The sequence below is a fragment of the Pelecanus crispus genome, chromosome 4 (genome assembly GCF_030463565.1).
Source record: "Pelecanus crispus isolate bPelCri1 chromosome 4, bPelCri1.pri, whole genome shotgun sequence".
Classification (NCBI taxonomy): domain Eukaryota; kingdom Metazoa; phylum Chordata; class Aves; order Pelecaniformes; family Pelecanidae; genus Pelecanus; species Pelecanus crispus.
Genome location: NC_134646.1, coordinates 55,101,138 through 55,125,539, shown reverse-complemented (window position 1 = coordinate 55,125,539; position 24,402 = coordinate 55,101,138). Strand labels below are relative to the sequence as shown.

At 37.7% G+C, this 24,402-nt stretch overlaps 1 protein-coding gene across 1 annotated transcript in view; it reads right to left on the bottom strand.

The window, feature by feature from the left end:
- Window positions 1–24,402, bottom strand: part of DLC1 (DLC1 Rho GTPase activating protein) — a 218,749-nt gene that overhangs the window by 170,347 nt on the left and 24,000 nt on the right. The window contains exons 2-3 of the mRNA XM_075708673.1: window positions 5,826–5,975; window positions 3,066–3,206 (exon numbers count right to left, since the gene is read on the bottom strand). Coding sequence (XP_075564788.1) covers window positions 3,066–3,206; window positions 5,826–5,975 — 291 coding nt within the window. The remainder of the gene's footprint in view (window positions 1–3,065; window positions 3,207–5,825; window positions 5,976–24,402) is intronic.

Here is a 24,402-nt window from a genome sequence, read left to right as displayed (position 1 = left end):
GAATATCTACTAGTAATTTGCAAAGAAAACGATAATTGATACTGAATTTTAAATACAATTCTGAATACCTCTGCTACTGGAAAGCTTCTTTAACATTTCATAAAATCTGCCCATGAAAATTTAAAATGTCCTGCTTTTCCATAAACCAATGTGTGAATCATTTCTACTAGGATTATCAAACCAAATTCTGCTCATGGATATTCCAGCACATTGTGACATTGTTAGAAATTTTAGTTTGTTTTAAATCCATATAAAGCTGAATTAACATGAATGGACATAGTTTGTCTGTACATAAATTTCCTATCTGTAAGATAAGATCTTGTGTAGTTAATATATGTTCTAAGGTCTTTATCAGGGACTCGTATCTCCCTGCCTTATTATTCCCACCCCCAGAGTCCGCACATGATGCCTTGTTTCAATTGTACAGTCTGCTTTTGATGCAGTCAACAGTTTGCTACAGTTTGTTTAAAAATACGACATCTCATTCCATAATGTAACTAATTGCAGTTGTACTCTTGTTTACATATTATTAATAAAAACAACAAAATATGTTGTCCTTGGAGACTAAGCGTCTGGAATCCTTGAAAAGCTGCAGTTGCAAACACCAAAAAGGAAGTAAAATCTTTGAACCAGTCCATTACCATTAAAAAGTAGCTTGCTGAGTTTCCAGTGCAGAATAAACCTACTCCTACGCCAGCTACTCTGACAAAAAATAGAAACTATAACAACAGTCTCCCTTACAGATAGAAAAGCATACTTTGAGGATTTTTACAGGTGATCTCTACATAGAAATCATCTGTACAAAGACATCCCTGATGTCTGTTCTGGGCAGTGTTTCAAGGAGATGCCACTCAATATATCCTTTTTAAAAACTCATCCTGAGTAGAGTCCAATGCTAAACACGATGAGAAGAATATGGGAACTTCTTTTCTACTGGTATGGGATGGCAGTCAGGCATCTAGCAGTGGACTACCTTAGCCATGCAGACCAGATGAACAACAGGTCTAGAGATATACAAAGGTGAGAACTAAGGGTTATTTTCTCCTAGTGTGTTCCAAGAAAACTTGTGCTTTCAAATAAAGGTTGACTGCAGGTAGGGAGGCAGCTGGAGTTTTGAACAATTGAAGCGACAGCACACATTAGCACTAAGTTTGTGGATCAGAAGGGTACACAGTCAAAGCAATCTGAAAGCCCAAAGACAAAAGACATACAACATATCTGAAAGGATCTTGTTTTTCCCAGGTTGCAAGAGATCTACACTCAAGCAAAAATGATCTACATTTTTGTACTTATCAAACCTACTACGATAAAAATGAAAATATGGTCTTTGTCTGAACATAATTACTGGAAAGAGCCCATCCCCAAATCTCACTGCAGAGTGTGGTAAGTTGCAGCATGCAAAACTTTAGGAGAGAGAGCTGAGTTTGGAGGAAATTTAACTTCACTTATCAAAAAGGTTAACAAAAGGGGACTTTGGATTGTAGCTCTACAACCCACCCATCAGCAGAGATTTTTTGGAATATTCACAGTTACTCTACAAAGTAAAAACAGAGAAAGGATCTCTTCAAAATTATATACATTAAAAACTATATAATAAAGCAATATTTGCAGATGTGTTCAACATGATATATCCATCACAGCAAAAGTCAAATAAATACTTATTAAAGGTGAATTAACATATATATCTAACTCCAAAGGAAGTGACCCACAATTCTGCAAAGCCAGGTGTTTGGAGTTCCCCAAATATTAGTAGAGAAACCTAAATTTAAGAGGGATGTGTAACACCTTAGAGAGTGTCTCTCCCAGGATCTGGCAAAATGGGATATCACCTTCTAGGATAACATATGTACTTATTTGAGAATTTGTGCTGCACTGTACGCAATGACAGAGTGCAGAGCTCTCTGTTTGCTATAGTTATGCACCAATGATAAATTACAAGTGAATTTATTTTTGTACAAGTGAACAATCCTAAATGTAAATGTTTATTAGAACTTTTGTTACTGCCTCAATCGAAGGCATTAGTTAACTTGCTATTACTGCAGGGCAGTAAATGACAGTTGGACTCTACTTTACTTTTTATAAACTTGTTATAAACATATATATTTATGCTAACCACACTTTATATTTTAATATTTTATCCCAGATTTTCTGCTGGTCTGGTGAGCAGCAGCGGTTGAATTAATGAACAGATGGAGGAGGAGTTATGCTAAGACTTTTCACCCTGCATGAAGTTTAGAAAAGCCTAGATTTTTCTGCTTCTTGAAGGAGTGGGAACAGCAAGTGCAAGAGGGAACAGAAAGTACGTCAGGAGTTTCTAGGACATCCAAGCTTTTCTGCACATGCTGATGGCTGAAGCATTATGAAGAAGGATTCTTCAGTAGATGGACAATGGCCAAAGAAAGGACCGTGCTCCTGAGAGCTGTATATATCTATGATTGGATACAGAAGGAGGCTCCTTGCTATATCTGAGCTCTCAGACCTGGCCTTCCTCACCATGCAGTGTGCACTGGCACCTGCAGGAAAGGGTCTGTCTGCTCAGAAGCTTCCCTCCGATCCTCAGTGCATACACTTGCCAAATTTGTCCTTAGAATGACATTCTTCCTCCAGTAGGGTAATACCTCTGTTCGCAGTACACAACAGTTTAGCCTCTCCAGAGGACTAGGGTGACTGGGTTTGGGCATCATAAATCAGACTACGTGATTCAACCGTCTTTATCTCTGGCTACATCCTCCATGAGACTTAGGAAATGTTCCAAGTGATACCACTTCAAGAAACCTTATCTTCTAAAGTAAAATGGAATAGCTCCTTTAATTTATTTTGTTACATAAAAACTTAGCCTATTATAATCATCAGCTGATAATAGTGTGTTTCTAAATGTGAAATTTCTAGGATTGTTTGCCACTCAGATGGCACCTTGGGACAACCCGCATTATTAGTCCTTTTTTTTTCCAGTGTCACGCACATACTGCTGTACAAGCCATGTAATGAATAGTATAACATATCTTTCTTTCATTTCCAACCTGATATCATGAGTGAAGTTAAGAAAGTACAGTCTTCGTACTCACCCCAGCCTTTGGTTTAGCTCCAGAGCTGGCTGCCGAACAGGGAGATGCTAGGTCAGGAGCATGGATGTTAGGAGACAAGTTTGTTTGTGAGTGACTTACTGAAGCAACATCCACTCCACTTTCAGAACCAGATTCAACATCCTGTAAAAAAATGTTGCAAGGCTCTTTAGGAAATGTGACTATGAAATTAAATACTGCCATTATTTAGAAGAAGTAGATTTTTGACAGCCTCACTCAAATATATTTGCTTAATTCTCTGTGTAAGAGTAATTCCCCTTATTCTTTTCCATTACCTACATATTCACTTGCTGTCCTTTTCAGTGTGGTGGTTTGCATTAGCTGCTGTTCTGAAATTATAAATCACCACTAACATCAAAGCTATAATTCCCCTAAATGTTAGAATGCAAGGTAAGAAAAATCAGTTTGGGGTTGCAGAAGTCTGACATTTTTCTCTGATGTTCAGTATTTCCTGTGTGCTCCCACCTTCTGTCTCCAGCAGCGTTGCAAGCTCAGTGAACATCTGTAAACCATTACACAGCTGAAATGACATCACCATCTCGCAGTTTATACAATTCAGAGGTACAGCTCCCTAGTTTTTTGGAATCAGCAGACACTTATCAGCCAAATGCTATTTCTGGTTAAAAAGCCCTTACTTTAATGACACTGATTGCATTCCTTTTTTAAGAATAAAAAGAAGAAGAAATAAAGTATGTTTTATTTTTGAGGAAGTAAAAATACAGTGCATGCTTGATTTACTGCATAGAGTGAGGGCAGGGGATTATAGTGCTTGCAGATAAATTGTGACACATATCTGGCAAAGAGCTGGCTATGCATAGAACCAGCCATATACTGTCAGGATTATTAGCTGAGGTGCAGCCTGTGTGAATACAGCTACGCAGTACACAGAAAAAAGCCTGAACTATTAACCCCAGCCAACTCTGTGCAGACAAAGCCTGGGTTTCCTAATACCAGGTTCCTAGAATAGGTGAAATATGGGGCAGAGACATCTCAGGGGTTCTGCTCCTGAACTGGGAAGAAATGACAACCCTTTGGTTCATTAATTTGAGTTAAGTATCTGGTCTGCCAAACAGAAGCTGCCAATTAGACAGGTGCCTCTACACCAAATATGCAAGTGTGCCCTTTTCCGAAAAGAGTTAGAGACAAAGCTGCACTCTAGGCTGGGCCATGCATTTGAGTCAAATATTTCCTGCCAGTGAGTCCTCTGCAATGTGAAGCATTGGGAAAGCAGCAGAGCCACGGAAATGCCTCTGTAGAAGTCAGCCTGGGTACAGCTACCCTTAGAAACTCCTGCTTAGCAGAGCCATGCTGCCACAGTGCAGAACCATGCTGCCTGCCCCATTACCCATGCTTTCGTGTCACATTCAAATGCTTCATTACTATAAAATCAATATGAGAATGAACACAATGCACAAGTGTCCTGAAAACCAAATCCTTTGCTCTTCTGATTCATAATACTCAAAGGCTCAAAAATTCCTAGAAAATCAGTGTATATAAATTGCATATATATCATGTTTGATGCAAGCTGTCTTTCTGGAGGGCTGCTTTGCAGCATGCAAAAAGGTACCACCTCTCTTTATCATGCAGGCTTACTTATACAGATTGCCTCAACTCCCTTTCTTGCTGTAAGAAATTAGCTAAAATGCCGGCACTCATTGGTGAGGTATGGAGAACAGATGTTAACACTGTATTTCAGCTTTCCTCTCCCATCAGTGCTCACGGAGATACTGCAAGAACATTGATATCCAGGGGGAAAATGTTTAACTATTAAAAGTGTAATTATGTTATGTCCTTTAAAAATGACATATTATATAATCTTCAGCTGACCAAACCCACTGAAACTTAAATACAGCTTTTCTCACCTACAGACAACTCGCTTGACTATACGGCAATAATGAAGTCTGGCTTTAATAGGAAAACCCCTTCATTTTTTAAAAGAAAATACCCCTAGCAAAAACAAACGACCTGAATGTTAGTCTAGAGATCTTAGGGCAGTATTTCTCAGGTTTCTTAAATTGAAAACCAGCTGCAGCACATGTGGGTGAAATTAACAGGAAGCCTGCATGAGAACACCTTGGGTCAGCCATTTCATGTTCTTCACAGTTACATGTGTAAACATTTTTCAGAAAAAAAGAATGCATCAATCATGTTTGTGAGCTGTCTAGTCTCCCTTCAGACTACTCTCAGCAAGGAATTATCTCGTTTAAATAAATAAAATAATTAAAGAAATTTAAATAATTAAAGTTCTGCCCAGAATCTTATTTTGAATGACAGAGGATTTCGTAAGTTTGTGTCTGCCAAAAATTTCATGGACCCTCCCACTAACAGAAAAACAAGACCTGTAGCTCAGACTGACTTTCAGTTCTAACTATTTAATGTCAAATGACACATACACGTATGCTCTGAGACTGAGGTGATCCCCCACCTGTGCTGACTCTGCATTTACAGTAAGGGATAATTAGAAAGCCAGACATTTTCTGAATCTTGTTGATCTCACTTTCTTTCATCTGTGAGCTCTGAACCTCTCATTTATGAAGTGATGCCAAAAGGAAATAATGGATGCCACTACTACTGCCTTCAAAACATACACATATACAAACAAAAATACATTTCAAATTCTTTACGAAAAGAGCTTTCGTTCTGAACCAGGAGCTGATAAATGTGAGGACAGAAAAAAAAAAAAAGTGAAGTAAAACCAGATTCTTCATAGAATAGTGAGAAAGATTAAGCAAACTGGCTTACAGGTATATGCCTCCGTTTGTATGTTGGGGTGCTGGATGGGGAAGAGCCTGCACTGAGAGCATTTTCAATATCCTGATCAAGCTGGTCCAGTTTCATAATTAACAACACCATTGAATCCAGTCGTGATCGGTCCCGATCTTCTGTTATTTCCTAAGGAACAGAACGTACAATTGCTAAATCTGAAACGGCATTACTTGGAAAGAATAAGCTCAAATTAAGAAAGCTCTGTTTCCTAATTTGGCATGAAAGTATATTGAATAATGAGCAGAAAAATCTCTTTTTTGGGAAAAAGAACTGTTTTGTGTAATCAATTCACTGAGCATTGACTTACTGCTGGGAAAACAATTTATATTAATATTTAATATACATCCATTATAGCAATTAAATTTTTTTAAAAAGCACAGTTCGATACAAATGCATCATTATAATTTCCTTGATACACATACTTTTTAAAGAGCTAGTGATTCTAAACACTTCCTCCAAATATTCACCCCAAGTTAATTAATTTGATTGTACAAATAGAAATGATGAAGGTTGATGTATGATTGAAATGGAGAGAAGGAAGTTCAAAGAAGCCATTCTCCAGCTGAGGACTTTTTCTTGCAGAACTCATCAGCGTAAATATGTTTTGTCAATTCTTGACAGAGATTTCTGTCTTGGTTGGAAATTCTTGATATACATGAGATACGTTAACATTATAGTAAATACAGCATTGTAGATCCTCTGACTAGAAAGACAGAATGGTGAGGGATATTTACATCATAGCCTTAAACACCTAGTTTATGCAGCTTATTTCCCTATACTCCATTTGTAGCAAATGGAGACAGAGAAGATTGTTGAACGAGAAACTCAAAGTGAGATCTTCAGTTAGATGGACTAAATAATGCTCTCAAGGAATTTCTGCCTCTCTTTCCCCTTTATATAGAGTGTTAATGCAACAATTAGCCAACTAGCCTGCCTCAAAATTCAGGAATATGAAACGCCCCACTGTTTCCTGCATGGATTTTCACAACAGGAAGTTAGAAAATAGGAAGTTCCATTAACTCACTTAAAATAATATTTTTATAAATTCTTCTCAAGAAATGGAAACAAAGGTGTTATAATTACTTCATTGTGTCCAAAAAGTAGGTAATATAAATGCCCAAATCAGCCTTTTTTGGTAGTCATTAAACTGTTTTTCAGGCTACATAGTGCCTTCATTAGTTAGGATTCTATTAGTGGGTTTTTTATAGACTACTTCAAAGACATTGCAAAACCTGAATTAAATGATTTCTGCTAGAATTAAAGGAACTGTATAGATAAAACAGTCATATAAAACATGGTCTACATGGCAGTTATATGAAGACAGAGGTGACCAAAGGTTAGTTAACTAAATCTTGGAAAAGCAGAAATACAAATCTGTCAGTCCGTAGCAGTTATGAACACTGTTCAAAGCAAAGGCCAAATCCAGAAGAACTGTGCATTTCATTTTTTATTACAACATGATATTTTGGATTGGTTTGCTGAAATTGCAGGACCTCCTGATGAACCTGAACTGAGTTTAGAATGACCCTGAGAGAATATTACCTCAAAACAACATAGCAATCAGTGAAATGGGTTAAGTTTCACTTTCTTTCAAACTGAAAACACAGTGTCCCAAATGATTCATTGAAACGCCATGCATCTTCATTTTAACTGATGTTAAATTGATGTCTGAAGTTTGCAAATGTCAGAACAGTTATTTAATCTAATCTGCATGGGTACAGAAAGCCCAATAGAGCAAATAAGGGTCTGCTAACAAAGGAGGCATGACCTCCTTTGTGGCAGGGGGCTATATTTGCCATAGTAGGTGAGATTGTAGCCAGTTTACCCACCCAGAGGGGGCCAGTTCTGCTACCCAGACTACCCTCCCACACAATCCCCTAACTATGTATTTATTTCTATTAGTTTTGCTTGGAAATATAAAACTGGAAATGCTCATCAACCTAAAATTTACACTTGACTTAAAAACTAAAAGTTAATGGCCACACCACAACAAAATGAGTGGTGGTGACTGGGTGGGGTTTTTTATTTGTTTGTTTTATGGGTTTTTTTTTCAGACTAGAGAGCTAACAGGATTTTTACACGAGGACACACACACACACACAGAAAAAAACAATCTGGAATTTTTCCCAAGCAAATTGTTTTACTTATCCTGCCAAAAAAGTACACTTGCTCTGCGTGTAGCAGACTGAGAATGCTGGAGAAGAATCTGCTGAAATGAAGAGGTGACAAAATGTTGCTCAAAGTGATACTTAGGCTTGACACAATGGCTGGTTTTGCAAGCAAACACCTCTTTCAGAAAGCAAGAACATTATCAGTATGGAGTTTAGCTATTCTGTTCAGAAGTCTTAGCAATGGTTTGTGGTTCTGACTGCTGTTGACATCAACCTTGTCATGAGAAGTTTTAACATTTAAGTATAGTTTCTATTTTCACAATTTACTGAATAACACAGCAATCACCTTCTGTTTGGCCAGGGCATAATTAAATTGTATACATGAAAGCCTAAGCATTAGACCAAAAATTTAACACGTACAAATAAAAAAATCTAACCTTGAGTTGGAAATTCAATACAACATACTAAATAAACATTATTATAAGATTAATTTATGCTTAGGCAGTTTTAGCCTTGATATTATCTAATAAATTTCCAAGAGCTTTATAGCCTATTTGTCTTTTTTGTATCTCCCTTCTGAGATTTTATTACCAAAGTGTGATATGATCTAAAGCCAGCAATATATTAGCAATTCATTTGTTTTCTTTTGAAACACAGTATTTCCTTTATATCCAGTCTCTCAGGTTTTTCTCCTAGTTACCTTCCAAATTAGTACACAATAACATCAATTACATTTATAGAATTGTACAAAAATCCTACCTTTACAATTATGAAGTAAAAACTCAGGCAGCAGAAGGTGCCTGGTCAAAGACTGCCCTTATAGCCTTAATGTCTGCCTTTAGGCATTTGCATTGGGCAATTCAGGAATGTATCACAAGCATATACAGTAGGTCAAACTTGAGATGTTATTTGTCTGGAGATTTTATTTTTAACATGTCTCCACACAAAGAGGAAATACTTTAGGTCATGAACTGGAAAAAACAGTATTTCTTTTAATTTTTATCCCCACTGGTGTGATAAAGAAGCTAGTTAAATTTGAATATATTCATATGTTTAGAGCAGAAAGCATTGTAACTGTTCCCAGAATGAAGGATGCTTGAATTACTCCTAAATAAAGTATTAAAAAGGTCATATTAAAAGAAATCCAGACGTTTTTACAAGGAAAACAGTTTACAAGCCCTGTTGCTATCATCAGCAAACAATGCTATGAAAATGAAAACGTTTTTGAGAATGTGGTTGCAGATGAGATTCAGCCACTTGTGTCATTTTGGAGCTTATATTGTTATTGAAAAGAATAACGCTATCTTTTCTCTCTATGTACTCCTATGCCTTCAAGTGCTTCTTTGTCTTTTTACTACCAAGCTGCTTTGTGCCTGCATTTACAAACTGAAGTTGTTTATTAACATGATGTCCCTATAGCACACTGCGTGGAGAACACCTGGCAATTTCTGAATATAACATTCTTTGTGCATAATGTTATATTTTTGATTTTGAATGTCTGACAGCTAAACAAAAAACACTGTACAAAGGCAGCGTTAGTCAGAGTACTTCTAAAAAGTACCTCTCCCCACTTTTTTTTTTTTTAAGGGTACAACTTTAATACCCATATTATCAGAATATTATGATGATTTTAACCTACTCTGAAATGAAAGAAACCAGCCAAGGAGTACAACACTAGTTAAGTTTGGACTTAGTACATCCATTTTTTCTTATCATGGTAGGGCAAAACAGTTGAAGCAGATACCCTTCTCTTCCTCCTCTCTTAAACCCTTTATTTCTCTAAGAGTATTTTTCACCATCTCTTGTAGCCACTGTTTTACATCACACACACACACACTTTTCTTCCTATTGTAGCCCCTTTTCCAACATACATCTTTCAGCTGAGTAGAGCTGAAGCAAAGGGTACTTTTTGAAAAGAAAGATGTAATTCTAAGAGTAAAACCTATTTTCATTTTCACAGCAAAAAGTTTGCACAAAAGTAGTTAGTACACAAAACTCGTTTTGTGCTCTCTCTTAAGGCCCTCAGGGGGATTGAATCACTCCCACCTTCCCTGTAAGAAAGCATCTGCTGGTTTCCAGACCAGAGCAGACACCCCCATTAGTGCCAGTGGGGTCCCCTGTGGTTAAGAAGGGAAGAGGACATCCCACTCCAAGCAGTCCTGTTAGGGCCATCAGGGCACCACCAGCCTCTCTCCTCCCTGACGCTCTTGTGTCAAGATACTCATGATTTCTTTGAAAAGGGGACCTTGGTTTTTAGAGGCAAGCCTGTTACACAACTGGCAAAGCAAGCTTAATTACCCACAAAAGAAAGGGATCTTTTATGGAAAGAGTTGGCTAAGTTTTGTCTGGTATTCTTGATCTGCAGCCAGCTGGACTGACTTAAGATCTTGTATTAACGCTATGTATTTCAGATGGCATTAAATTACTTATTCTTGTCTTTCCTTGCTAAAAAACACCCTTTCTGAAAAATAAAAAGTTATAAAATCACTGATTTTATACTGTGAAGCTTTTCATCTGAACTGAAAACAAACACAAAGAATAATGCAATATATGGTATTTTGGAATTATCTGTTGATTTTTACTAGCAGGTATATAAATCAGATGTGCAATTTTCATCCTTCTACATTGCAGTGTACAGTTCAAAAACTTTGAAAAGTACCTAAGAACTTTATCTTTCTCTAAATTTTACACTCTACAAGTACCATATTAAAGTACTATTCTTCGTTATATTGGAGGAATTGCAGACGGAGATCATTAAAACACAATGAAAAACCTAAAGTATTCCTTTCCTTTTTGACATAAGACACAAGGCCTAGACACCAGCAAAGATCACAGTAAGGTTACTACTATAAATCATATTTTGAACTGATATTTGAAATAGGCTGAAAATGGGACAAATAACATAAGCATTGCTGGTGTACACATGCACAAGCAAGGAGACATGCTCATGCATACAGATATCCCTACACATTCATGCATGTTTTGGGGAAAGTAGCTTTTCTTCTAATTTTTCTTACAAGAATTTTGGATAGCTGACTCAATTTTTCCAAGTATAAAGTATTCCATAGCACTGGTTTACATACACTTTTTAGTTCCTGTTAAACACACAAATAAGTTGTTTGCAAAAGTGAAGACTTCAGAGGCACTCAATTGCTATATAATGTAGTAGTTGTGAAGTATTTTCACTACTGTATCCTGAAGAGAAATGTAATAAATATAATAACATCAGAAAGTCAACCTCTGAAGAACATAATCTCTTAACAAAATGCATGCAGAACCAAAATATGGCTCCTTCTATGGAGCATAGTGCTTACAGGTATAATGCTGCAGAAAAGAAGAAAATGTGTTGGAAAATGACAGAGAGCATAAAATCCAAATATACTCAAGCTAGTAAATTCCAGGAACTAGAAGATTTCAGGATTACAAGTGAGGTGAAACTTCTCCATTTCCCTAACTTTTCACAAGATCTTTCAAACTCATGTACTATTCACAGGTAAGGTCTCCTGAATTTAACCTGATTTCCACTTGCCATCTTTCACGTTCAAAGCTAATTTAATCTAAACAAAAGCATTCCTCTTTAGTAACTTATTTTCTACAGCTGTTTTTACTTAAACACATACTCAACCTGTAGGTTGTACTCTATTTTAGTTCAGACAGTTTTGATCGTAGTTTTCCATGTTTCATGTCAGCCAAGTAAACTATCTAGCAGAGATGTTATTTTAATAATGAAATTTAGCAATTCATTATTGATGAAATGGAAAATCACTCAAAAAACCTCGGGATAAAACAATCTGAGGAATCATTGGCTCTGTTAACTCAGCAGGGACTGCAGGCAGTAGTTACTCATGAAGTGGTTGCTCTTGAAACACAGCAGCTCTGTGGTAAGAAACTAAGTCAATCAAGGTCGCTTTCTAGCTAATGTCATATTACCATGGGTAGATAGTAATAGAAAACATAAACTTCTCAAACTGTCATTACTGCATTAACATTATATCAATTTTCCTGCAATACTAATGAAGACAATAATTGGTGGTGCTAACTCAGGTAACAAAGAGAAGCAAACCCAAACCTAAAATTAACAACTCTAAATAGTATATCTCATCCAATGTAGAAGATAATTATCTTATACTTAGAATACAATTTCATAAACTACAGATGATGGGTGAAATCCACTTCTCTATCTTCGGAGTCACACTTGTTTACAGTAGCTGGTCTGATGACACCCAACTCCCAGTAATCATTCCTGATTTAGGATCATGTCAGGATTATGACTACGAAAATTTGCCAAAATCAAGTCCCATAGAGGCACAGAGCACAACAGGAACATAATCTGTCTTCACTGGATGAAGGGAAGGGGAAAGAAAAAATAGTTAAAACATGAAATAATTAATCATGCTCTTTCCAGCATAAACAATATTGTTACTTTCTGATTTCCTCCTCCTCCTCCATATTTTGTAAATTAGCACTATATTTATTCTAAAAGACAGGTTTTATGACTAAACTTTTATGGCTATGACTTACAAAGTAAGCAAAAAGCAAATTTTCACCTTTACTAGACCCCATTTCTGTTTGGTATGAGGGGAAAGACTTCTGCTTTGTGGAGAATATTATGACAGTAATCTGAGCACTAATTATCAGACTGAAAAAATACTGTGGTTAAATAGAACTGTGATTAAATAGGACATGAGTGAAAGATGACTGATGCTGCATTTTCTATATTATTGCAAAACTACCTCAGATCTAGTAATTTTGTGCAAAATCACAAAGAAAATACTTCAGTGAACTTCTTATTGCTTTCCTATTACACTATAAATCAAATGGAGTCAAACAAGGCAAAATAGTCACTCTTAATCATCAGAAATGAAATCAGCATCGGTGACATCATGAAATTAGCTTGGTTACGTTTCTGTTGTTGGCCTGTGTTTTAAAAATACACAAATAAGTGAATCTATTTGTGAACTTCTGTTTAATATGCCTGCTTTATAGATTGGTGGAAATGGGGCTGTTTTTGTTTGGTTTGTTTTAGTTTTGCAGTTAAATTGAAGGGTTTGCTCTTCAGGTGATCTGTTCTGGTCTTTGTGATTTTGTTTAAGCCTCATTTTCAGGATTTTTGATTTATCAAACTAAATATTCAAAGTAAATCAAGAGAGAGTTGATGCCAATGATCACTCACAGGGGTCCTCATATTTATTGAAATCAAATGAACTAAGAATCATTTTTATTAGACTGTGGAAACTCCAAACTCTAACCTGTATCACTTGAAAGGAACAGCGTGTGAGAAAATGTAAGTAAATTGATCACAAATCATCAAATTCATCAATTATTATCCTTTGTATTTTATAACATTTAAAAATATTGTATCACGATTTTATTAGCTGTGTAACAGTTAAAAATGCAAAGACCTTCTGAGGACTTCAATTTCCATAATATTAGAAATTAATTTATCTGGGCAATAAAGCTGATCATTTGGAAATCAATATCTGAACTGTGACAAGTTTTTTCTACTCCGACTGTTCACATTCATCCAATTTGGATGTGCTTGAGAATGAGAGTTACAGGTGTCTGGATGCCTGATGCAGCACAAGCACTTAGGATGCCCCATTCTTAAAAGAAAATCAAGACTTAGGGAAATACAACTGAATATGGCAGACACAAAAGATTTCACATATTTGGCCCATTATTATACTTCATAATTTACTTGTGATTTGTTCCTCCTTAAGACATGAGAGACTCACTTCTGGGAACACAAAAGTGAGGATAATTATGAGCCGGCAATGCAACCTCATGAGAAGAGACCAACAGTATCTGGGCTGCACTACGTTACCAGCAGGACAAGGCAGGGATCCTCCCCTCTATTCATGCCTGGTGAGGCAAATCTGGGTTCAGTGCTGGTTCCAGTCTTGGACTCCTCAGTACAAGAGAGACATGGACGTACTGGAGCAAGTCCAGTGAAGATGATTAAGGGTTTGGAGCATTTTTCATATGAGGAGAGACTGAGAAAGCTGGAACTGTTTAGCCTGGAGAAGAGAAGCCTCAGGAGGGATCTATCTGATGAGTGAGTAAGAAGATAGAGCCAGGCTCTTCTTAGTGGTACTCAGAGACAGGACAAGAGGCAATGGGAACAAATCAAGAAATTCTGTTTACATCTCAGACTCCCCCCCCACCAAACTTTACTGTGAGGGTGACTGAGCAGTGGAACAGGTTGCCTGGAGAGGTCATGGAGTCTCTACCATAGGCATATTAAAAATCTGATGGGACACAGTCCTGGACAGCCTGCTCTGACTCTGCTTAGACTAGACAATCTCAAGGGGTATCTTCAAACCTCAACCATTCTGTGATAGTTTCTAACACTTACTGCAACACGCTTTTTAAAGAGGACACAAATGACATTATAGTGAGAAACAGTGTGGCTTTTAGGACACTTTTCTTAAACCATTCTCTTCACCTATGATCCCCTCGCCTCAATTTCTTCACCCTTTGTCAGTCTGAAGGTCTGAAAGAGAGAAAGAATAGGTACATGGACAGAACAAAATAAGGCTTATCATAGGTTAATTGGTTGGACAGGACTTCAGAGGTCTCTAGACCAATATTCTTGATTCAGTCAGGTTATGGAAACCCCCAAGGACAGAGAATGCACAACCTCTCTGGGCAACCTGCTTTCATACTTGACTGTCCTCATGGGAAAAAAAACCCAAACCAAACTAAACCAACTTTTCTCTGAAGAGATCATCTAATGCATTTCAAACCTGGAAGTAAGGAATTGTTTACAAGTGGAAAGCAAACCCAGTACTTTCAGTTTTACACTGCACTGAAGACAGTGCAAAGAGGATGGGGGAAAAGGAATGAATATAAAACCTAGATTTTCCTCCAGTTTACCAGTGAAAACATAGAAACCAGGTAACAGCTACTACCTATATGAAGTCTATTAGTGACATTCTACCCCACAATACCTGAAGATATTGCAGTAGTAGTACTGAGCAGCCTCCTGAAATTAATGGGACTCTTCCCACAATTACAGTGGACTTTGAATCACACTTAAGACAAACATGAGAATTAAACCCCACGAACCACTGTACACTCTAACTTCTCCTGGGTGAGAAATAGAAGTGCTTGTCTTAAATGGTTATCATGCTACCCTAATAAATGAAGAGTTTTAAGACTACAGGTTGCACTGTCAGCTCAATCTTTTTAGATAAAGTATCTGTTCATTAATATGATTGTGATGTCAATAAATGAAAGAACAGCCTGTTAAAAAAAAACACAACACAATCCCCTTGCTAATAATACCTTAATCAATTTGCCTATTACTTGTGTGCATGGTGGGGAGAGTTTCCACTGAGTGTTTTAAGTTCAGTTAACAGGTTGCAGAAAATTTCCTGTATTTGCTTTTCTTTGCAAGCAAAGTGTTTGTGTAAAGCTAGGAGGCATAATGGAAGAAATGCGCTGTTATACAAAAATGATATCAAATCCTCATATGAGGAGAGCAGGTTTAGCTCATTATTTAAGCTTGTAAATCTTTCCATGAGGGCTTAGCTTGAAGACATGCAAGTTATCATTCATCTGTTTTTTTTTTTCATTAAAAATATGAATATTTAACTACTTCTGCCTTTTATTTTAGTTTTATATTACTCTTTTGAGTCCTATGGGTTTATTTATATTTTTATGTATTTACAAGTCACATAAACACACACACAAGCATGCATGCACTCTGATTTGCGCAGGGAAGAGACTTTGTACATTGATGAAAGGTTTAAATTTGGCATTTTCTAAATGCAGAAGTAAATATTACAAGTTTACCTGGAGAGACTAACTAAAAAAAAATAGATTGGGTTGGCTCATTGCCAAGAGTTGCCTGAGAATTTGTATATATTGAATGACAAAATGTAGGAACGTGTTGTAATAGCCTGCAACTCACTGAAATCAGGCCAGTGATTATGGCTTCTGACAGTCCGGTCATTTATTTAGATATCTAGCTAAATACAGAAGAATCTGCATTTATCATTCTGGTTTTTGTAATCTTGTGCAAGTTAGCAGTTTACATGAGAGATTCACTAGGCTTGTCTGCCAAACACATTTTCCAATCCCTCTCACGTCTGGAGGAGTCCGTTAGAAGAGAAAGGGAATTGAGGAAAGCTGAGATAGGGTGCATTCAGCAAAGAGTATTTTCTTCCCCTGTACCCTGAGCATGACTAGATTATGGAGACCTCTGTAAAGAGGCAACAAAGAAAATACGGGACTTCGGAGTTGATGGTGGAAAAAATGAAGGGCAGGATTCAACGTGGAGAGAAACGCTCAAGTTCTTGTATGGAAAGCTATATGATATAGACTGGTACATAGCAACTGTATTAAATCTCAGGGAGTCCAAGCAACCCCGTGTCTGAAAGGACACCCAGGATCAAGGCACAAAAAGTGTGAAACCAGATGTGTAAGACCTACTTTAAATGAGTCACCAGCTAATCTGCTCTACTACAGAATGGACCTACTTCATTTGTGCAGTGAGGAAAGTATCACAGCATCATATGAGAGTCAAAACCCATAAACCACTCTCGAACTCCTTCCAAGTGAGAAACAGAAATGACTGTCTTAGATGGTTAAAATGTTAATCTATTAAATCAAGAGCTAAATTAAGAATGCAGGTTGAAAGAAGTGATGCAATGTGATGTGATGTGAGGTGGGATGCTCTATGTGTGATATGACAAGACCCAGTTATGGTCCTATTGTCAAGATAGGTGAAATAGAAGACATAATTTGTTTGGGTTTTTTTTTTTTCTTTGTGGTGTTATTCAGCAGCACTGAAGTGCAGCACTGCAGATCAGATAATAAAGCTTGTAGAAAAATGAAAGAACAACTAAATACCACTAGGGTGAAAATGGTATTAAAAAGGTAAGGCAATGGCTAGTGGAGTAGGAAATATTAGTGCTAATCCAAATGGAACACTTTTGTGGTGCAGAAAACAACAAAAATGCAAAAGTGGAGTGATTTGCTGCAAAAGTAGAAAAGTAAACTTCATAGAAGTCTGGCAATATACAAAACCTTCCTGCACTGTTAAAATTCTGTCCCTACATAGACCACCCTTCTATGCAAAGCAATTTGGAAATCTCTTATATATTTTGGTGTTCTGGTTAATTTTATCAGAAAAATATGCACTAACTGAAGATTTTTAAAGTTATGCCAGTGACCTGAGAGAATTGTTTAAATATTTTCTTAGGCTTACTGTTGTGGCAGATGTAGCAATGGATGATGAAGGCTGTTGCAAACTTCCAGAAGTTATAGCAGAGTCATGTTTTTCTTGTGCAGATATTACATGACAAGTAGAGGAGGGAAGCTGAGAAATTAAACAGTTCTCCAATAAGACTGAACTTGTTTAGAAGCAGTGAACTCCAAAATAGCACTGTTTCTTTCAGCGGCAGTACATTCTCTGCAACAAAAACACTGGAACAGATTCTCAGAATGCTACGTATGTTTGCATGTGACTTGCACGGCACAATTGATTTAGTTGTCAGTATGTAGAAAAAAACATTGTAAAACTGAATGACCTTATTACTGTAGGGCTTAATCAATGTAAACCTCCCCTCCCCCCACCCCCCCAAATCATTATAACAGTGATGGTATTTATAACACAACAGAACAAGACCTTGAATAGGGAGACTAGTGTCTCTTCCTGCAATTAAGGACAATGTTCAGAAAGAGTTGTGGTCAAACATTATTTGAAAGTCCCAAAGCTCAAAGATCTATTTACTTGCCTCCCAGTTTTGCCCACCACACTGTTGCAAGACTGGTGCTTTGCTGTAAATCCATGTATTCTGCATAGCTCCTCTATATTTACTATCTGAAGACTGATTGTTAGCTATACAAGTGCACTTGAATTTGCCTCTAGCAATGAGCCGAGCTTTTTGGCTATGGATTGTGTAGACTGCTCATTTCTTTCTTGCAAAGTTTCCTCTCAATACAAAGACAAACTCTAAAGGATGTTCACTACTGTAGAGTAAATCCACTACTTAACCTTACAGTAATCAATGATTTAAAATATCTTGTTTAGTATTTCAAGATTTAAGTGTGATCAGAACTCAATTGTTTAGTAACTTTGTACTTTGTTCTATTTATAGTTGTCCTCTGAACTTAGTTTTAAAAAAATAGATATTGAAATCATGATCTGGTATCAGCTCATGGTTTCACAGTTACTTTAATTATCCCAAAATTCACTGTTCTACTACAAGTTGCTGTTCCCTCATCTACTCTCCCAGGCTGCCCCTGACCTCCCCTTGTGCTAGCACTAGTCTCCAGTAGTGAGCCAGTAGGGATCGAGCTGAACATGATCCCTGGGAAAGGGATAGTGCTGAGCCGGGTCCGTTCCCTAGTATGGTCCTCCATGCAGCCAAGCAAATGTCTGCCCAGGAAGGCCAAACTAAGGCAGGACAAAAAGCTGTACCGATTTTTTTTTTTTTTTTTCCAAAAGCCTGGATTTATCTTGGTGCAAAGTGACCACATAACTGTAACCTTGTTTTTACAGGTGAGGTTATGCTGATTTTACAGACATTGTAGGGTCTGGGGGCTTCTCAAATGTTTTTCTTCCAGATGCCACTACAAAGAACTTAAGGGAGTCTGCACATTTGTAATTTAGTTGGTGAGGGTCTGCAAGAGAGGTGTATTGTCAAAAAAGAGCAGCCAACTGATGTCCTCTGTCCCTCAATTCACCCATGTATCCTTCTTTAGCTCTGCCAATCTATGCAGCTGATGAAATGCTGGAGATTTTTTTTTATGTCACAAGTTTGTAAGAGAACATGATAGCATGAGAAAATCCATTGCTAATTTTTTATATTCAGTGAAAGGAGTTTAAGTGTCTTGTTTTCTTGGAAAAGAGCTCATTCTTTCCCATGTGAAAATTGGATTGTCCCAGTGACAATTACTTTCTTATTAAATTACTTCTGCACAGTAAGATTTAAACCAAGGGTAGCTTTGTATCACACACCACAGCACATTCATATTTATAAGAACTGATATTGGTGACTGAGGTGGTGGTGGTAAAAATCTTGATCTTGAATGAGGATATAATTTTTATTTGTGAATAAGACCAAACCAAAGTTAGAGTTCAGGTTTGGGTTAAGACCCAACACCTTTGAATATTAAGAACTTGTCTCAGCAGAAGTGTTTCAAAAAAAGGGTTACAAAATTAGATGTTCATATCAGACTTCTTGGCTTAACTATATAGAAGCTTAGTCACAGGCTAATCAAGCCCCCTAAACTGGGATTGAGATCAAATACGTGGGGAGTAGAAATGTTGATCAAGGGAACTGTTACTCCTTTTCAGCCACATGAGGAAAGATTCTGGATAGTTCAAAAAGTCTTCATAGAGCACACTCTCCCTTTCACTTTGAATTCTTAGCAAATAGTAATAAATGGCAATTGGAGGTTTTGAGAAATTACAAAATCAAAGCTGGATCACCCTTTATATGGCACGCACCATATTTTACAACTAAGATACTTCCTGGATTAAATAGCCAAGATGCTGCAGTCATGTCAACTTCTCTGACATTCTGCAGCAATTACAAGATGCCTTCTGCAGAGCTGATAATGGCACAAACTGGGTAAAAACTACCAAAAGCCCCCTTGTTTACCTCAGACACCCCTTAATAGCATCTGTCTTTCTTCTGTATATTGTTGTCTGAAATTCATCAAAGTTAAGCGTCTGACCATGTGGTAAGTGGTTGACTGGAATTTTGCAAAAGTCTGTGGTTCAGAGAAGGAATTCCACTTTTCTTTATAATATATTCAGCTATTTCATATATGCCTTTGAAATATGTTTATGCACACTAGAATTATTCTAGCTATTAAATGTTGCTTAACAAGATCGATCTGTGCACAGTGCACAGCATTGAGGGCTTGCTCAGACACACACACTGGCCTGTAAACTAGCCTTTAAGACTGACTACCCATTCACATCAGAGGACATAACCCATGTAATATACAACCAAAAGACAAAGTTACTCTGAAAGCCTCATTCTTCGCAGCTACTTTTTTGAATCCTTGCTTTCATTCTCCCCTAAAAAAGTTTGCTGCTCGGATTTTTCTGTCATTCACTTTAAAGACTCATTTTCCTTTAGCATTTCTATCTTAAATCCTTAGAAGCATGCCCAGAGTTGCACCACATAACTGCTACTAAAGCAATTTTCTATAAACGTTTAAATTAATACCTTTTGTGTACTTGTTTTTAAGCATTCACTGCTTTCTCAACAATAAGTTCAGCTTCCCAAGTCTAGTGACTATTTTTATCTAAAACCATCAACGCTAACTGCTTTAGATATTACACAATTTTAAATATTACATATTTATATACACTATGAATAAGCTAACAATAGAAAGTCATAGAATCATAAAAACTACAACTGGAAGAGATCTTGAAATATCATCCATCTCCTTCTCAATGACAGGACTGTCATACTTGATGGATGGTCTCCAACCTCCAAAACTGCCCCAAGCAAAGAAGGTTTTATTCCAGTGCTACCTTTCTTAGCACTAAATACCTAGTTCTAATGTGGAATGACCATCTTGGACTCTCCTCCTGAAGAGCAACTTGCAAAACCCTTCACTACAGGTGAAACGGGTGTAAAAAGTGTATCTCTAGGAATGGAAAGGCACGAGATGCTTAGGACTTTTTTCTATTGTGACAGCAAATAAATGTCAGCTAAAGCCATTTCACCTCCCAGCATTTGTGAGGTGAAAACCTCTGGCAGCTGACTGAGACCTGCAGGCAGTAAGCAGCCGTCAGTTAGCAAGGTAGCGACAAGCAGGTGAGATGAATGACTGTCAGGAACAGTTCACATACAGCCAATCTTTTCTTGCAGACCGGGGGGACTGGCAGGCAGCAATCACCCCACAGCCGTTGCTACAGCCCTCTCCTGCACCACTGCTCCCTGCCCTCCATGGGTACGGGCTGGCACGAGCCCACACCTTGTGCTGCAAGTCCTCAGCCCCCAGAACCGATGAGGGTGGAGCCAGCTCTTTCCCAAAGGCGCACAGGGGTAAGAAAAGAGGCAAAGGACTTAAGTTGAAACAAGAAAAGATCAGAATTTTTCTTTCCCCCCAGGACAGTCCGGCAGTGGAGCAGGTGACCCAGAGAAGTTGTACAGGCTCCATCCTTGGAGGTTTTCAGACCCAACTGCATAAAGCTCTGAGCAACCTCATCTGACCTCAGAGCTGGCCCTGCTTCAGGAGAGACCTTCTGAGGTCCCTTCCAACCAATTACTAAGGCTGTCCTTAATTTTCCATTACTAGACGGGAACTAATTAAACTGTTATCTACAAAAATTACTGGTAAAGTGAGATTGGATAGAAAGTATTGTTACTATTACTGAATGCAGCTCAGCATTTTTCTCAGTGATTTACCTCTTTATTCCATTTAGTGTTTGTACTGCTGTTGGATAGGTATCGCTGCTTTTGTATACAGCCTTACACGTACAGGGTATGCTTGCCAGTCATACTCTGGAGTCATGCCCACCGGCAAACTAATTACACTGCATTATATGATAACTAATCCTCTTTAGGAAGCAAGACAAATAGCTTCAAAACTGAATAGTACTGTACATTCTTTTTAAAAGCACCCATAATTTATTGCAACTAAAGTGAAAATTCAGCACCAATAACATTCCATGGGGATATCACTATATAATTATCTTTCACATAATTTCATAACTCAGCTGTGAAGAGCATTGTGTGACCTACACCAGGACTGTCTAAGGGCTGTTTCTTCCTTTATCAACAATAGCAAAAATATATTATTCCAAATTCTATGTGCAGGTATTAGTTGGAAAACCAGATTTAGACTTTATGCGTCCGCACAGCTTATTTTTCTACTTCTAGATTTTCTGTTACAATGAAGGAATTGTAAAAGTCACCGAAGGAATAAGCTGCTCAAAAACCCGAAGTCTTTCTTACTATAAAGTCTGAAAACATCTCGTATGGCTATACCAAGGTGAGGAAAAAAATGTTAAAGGAACTTAAACACATTAGAAATATTGACGTTATTGCATATCATACCTGAATTCTTAACACATTTATCTTAAAAAATACAGGCTGTGTTTACACTGTCAGTCAAGACAGTAATGAGCAGTAAAGCACAGCCTGAGCTGAAACCTGAGCCCCTACTGCCAGGGAGAAGCTAACTAGCAATGCGCTAGCTGGACTTAGCTGAGACTGGACTGCAGCCGCAGCATTTTCCTTTTCCTTTTTGTTTCTGAGAATTTCAGCTAGGCTGCAGCAGGTAATGGCATTAGCACTCAGCTCTGACAGTCAGGATCGGGAGGAAGGAAAAGCGTTGTGCTCTGCTCTGGTCCCAGCTGGGAGGTGAGCTCCTGCCTCCCAGCTCAGCCTGCAGCATGTCTATGCGCCTGCCATGTCCCCCCCTTTTTCGGGGAGTTGATGACTGACAGCTTCCCTTCACAGCTGCTGCCTCCCAGGAACAGAAGAGGAGAAGTGTCTGTCTCTCAGAAATGACATGCTGCTCAAATCAAGTTCAGTCAGTCACTCTGTGTCAGTGCGCCTGTCCACAAAGAACCCAGTAGCCTACAATTAGGAGCTTGGCAATTTGAATGCGAGGTGAGGTTGGTTACAAGCCCTAGTTTTGACTAACACCCAATGTATCTACATTGTAAATATGACCATGGCAATGCAGGAGATTTATATATACACAAACATAATTTTTATATATATACAAAAGGGGAAAAATGGATACAGAAGTTAATGTTAGTTCCAAGTGTGGCTTTACCAAATAGGAGGTTTGAGTTCAAGTTATCTCAAAGAGGAGATGGAATAAAAAAGACAAACATGACAGGGCCAGTGTCCTGGTTTCAGCTGGGATGGAGTTAATTTTCTTTCTAGTAGCTGGTATAGTGCTGTGTTTTGGATTTAGGATGAGAAGAATGTTGATAACGCACTGATGTTTTAGTTGTTGCTAAGTACTGCTTATGCTAGTCAAGGACTTTGCAGCTTCCCATGCTCTGCCAGGTGCACAAGAAGCTGGGAAGGGGCACTGCCAGGATAGTTGATCCAAACTGGCCAAAGGGCTATTCCATACCATATGGCATCGTGCTCAGTATATAAACTGGGGGTGGTTGGCTGGAGGCAGCGATCATTGCTCAGAGACTGGCTGGGCATTGGTCAGCAGGTGGTGAGCAGTTGCATTGTGCATCACTTGCTTTGTATATCCTTTTACCATTATTATTAATTTCTCTTCCTCTGTTGTCCTATTAAACTGCTTTTATCTCAACCCACAGGTTTTACTTCTTTTTACTTTTACTTTTTCTTTCCCCTATCCCACCGGGGTGGAGGCAGGAGGGTGAGCGAGTGGCTGTGTGGTGTTTAGTTGCCCACTGGGGTTAAACCACGACAGTCAGGTTTAAATCAGATACTTTAATTAATGTTCAAAAAGCTTGGATTCCATTCCAAACTCTTCCCCAAAACAGTTATTGGGGTAAATAAGATTTCAGTCTTACAAAACAATTTGAAAATATTTTAATGATTTAATTGTAATATGGTTTTAGTTCTTTTCAAAATTTTTTCCTCACCTCAATCTGTGTTTCTTGCTGGAAGTCAAGATGTCAGTAACTAGAGAATTCCAGTAATTATGGCTACAAATACTACAAAATCTCAGAACATACTGCAAAAAAATTGCAAATAAATATAACATTTGGAAATGTTCTAGATTTGTAGTAAGATTTTATTTTGAAAAGACTAATTTTGAATGAAAATGTAAAAATAAACTCTGGTGATAGAACGAGAGTTGAAAAAAAAAACCACAGGAAAAGAAAACTCATTATGAGTAAGAAAAGAGAAAGATGAAAGGAAAGAATAAGAAACTCAGAGCTGCTCCAGCATGAACAGAACAACAGTATTGTCAATCAACACCTTGCTATGATCTTGGCACTGCACTTCTAGTGGACTTTAACTGGACAAACAGGCAACTATAAACACTCAGGCAGGATGTTACTAACAATGAACAAGCTGCATTGTAAAAAAGCAGATGGAATAAAACTCATGCATGCCAAGAAGGTAGGATGCAAAGGGCCTTGGTGAAAGTAGCAGTCAGGACAGAAAAAAATAATATGAAATTCAGTATTTTGGGTTTTCTGTTATTCTTCACAAGTAGCCTGAAGTTTCATGTGATCAATGGAGTGTAAAAAAGTACACATATGAACAGTAAATAGTGAGGGATATTTTAAAAATATTGAACATTACCATCTTGAAAGGTATTCAATGAGGTTTTTAGCTTGTATACATTGCAGGGAAAATTTATTCATGCAGGTTTAATTGGATCAGTTTGGGAAAGTCATCATGGTGTGATTGCCATTTCTTAATGGCATGAAAGCCACATCAACAGTTCAGGTTCAGGAGAAGTAAATAAAGCAAATTACATGATTTATGCAAGCATTTTCAGAAATGCTAGCTTGC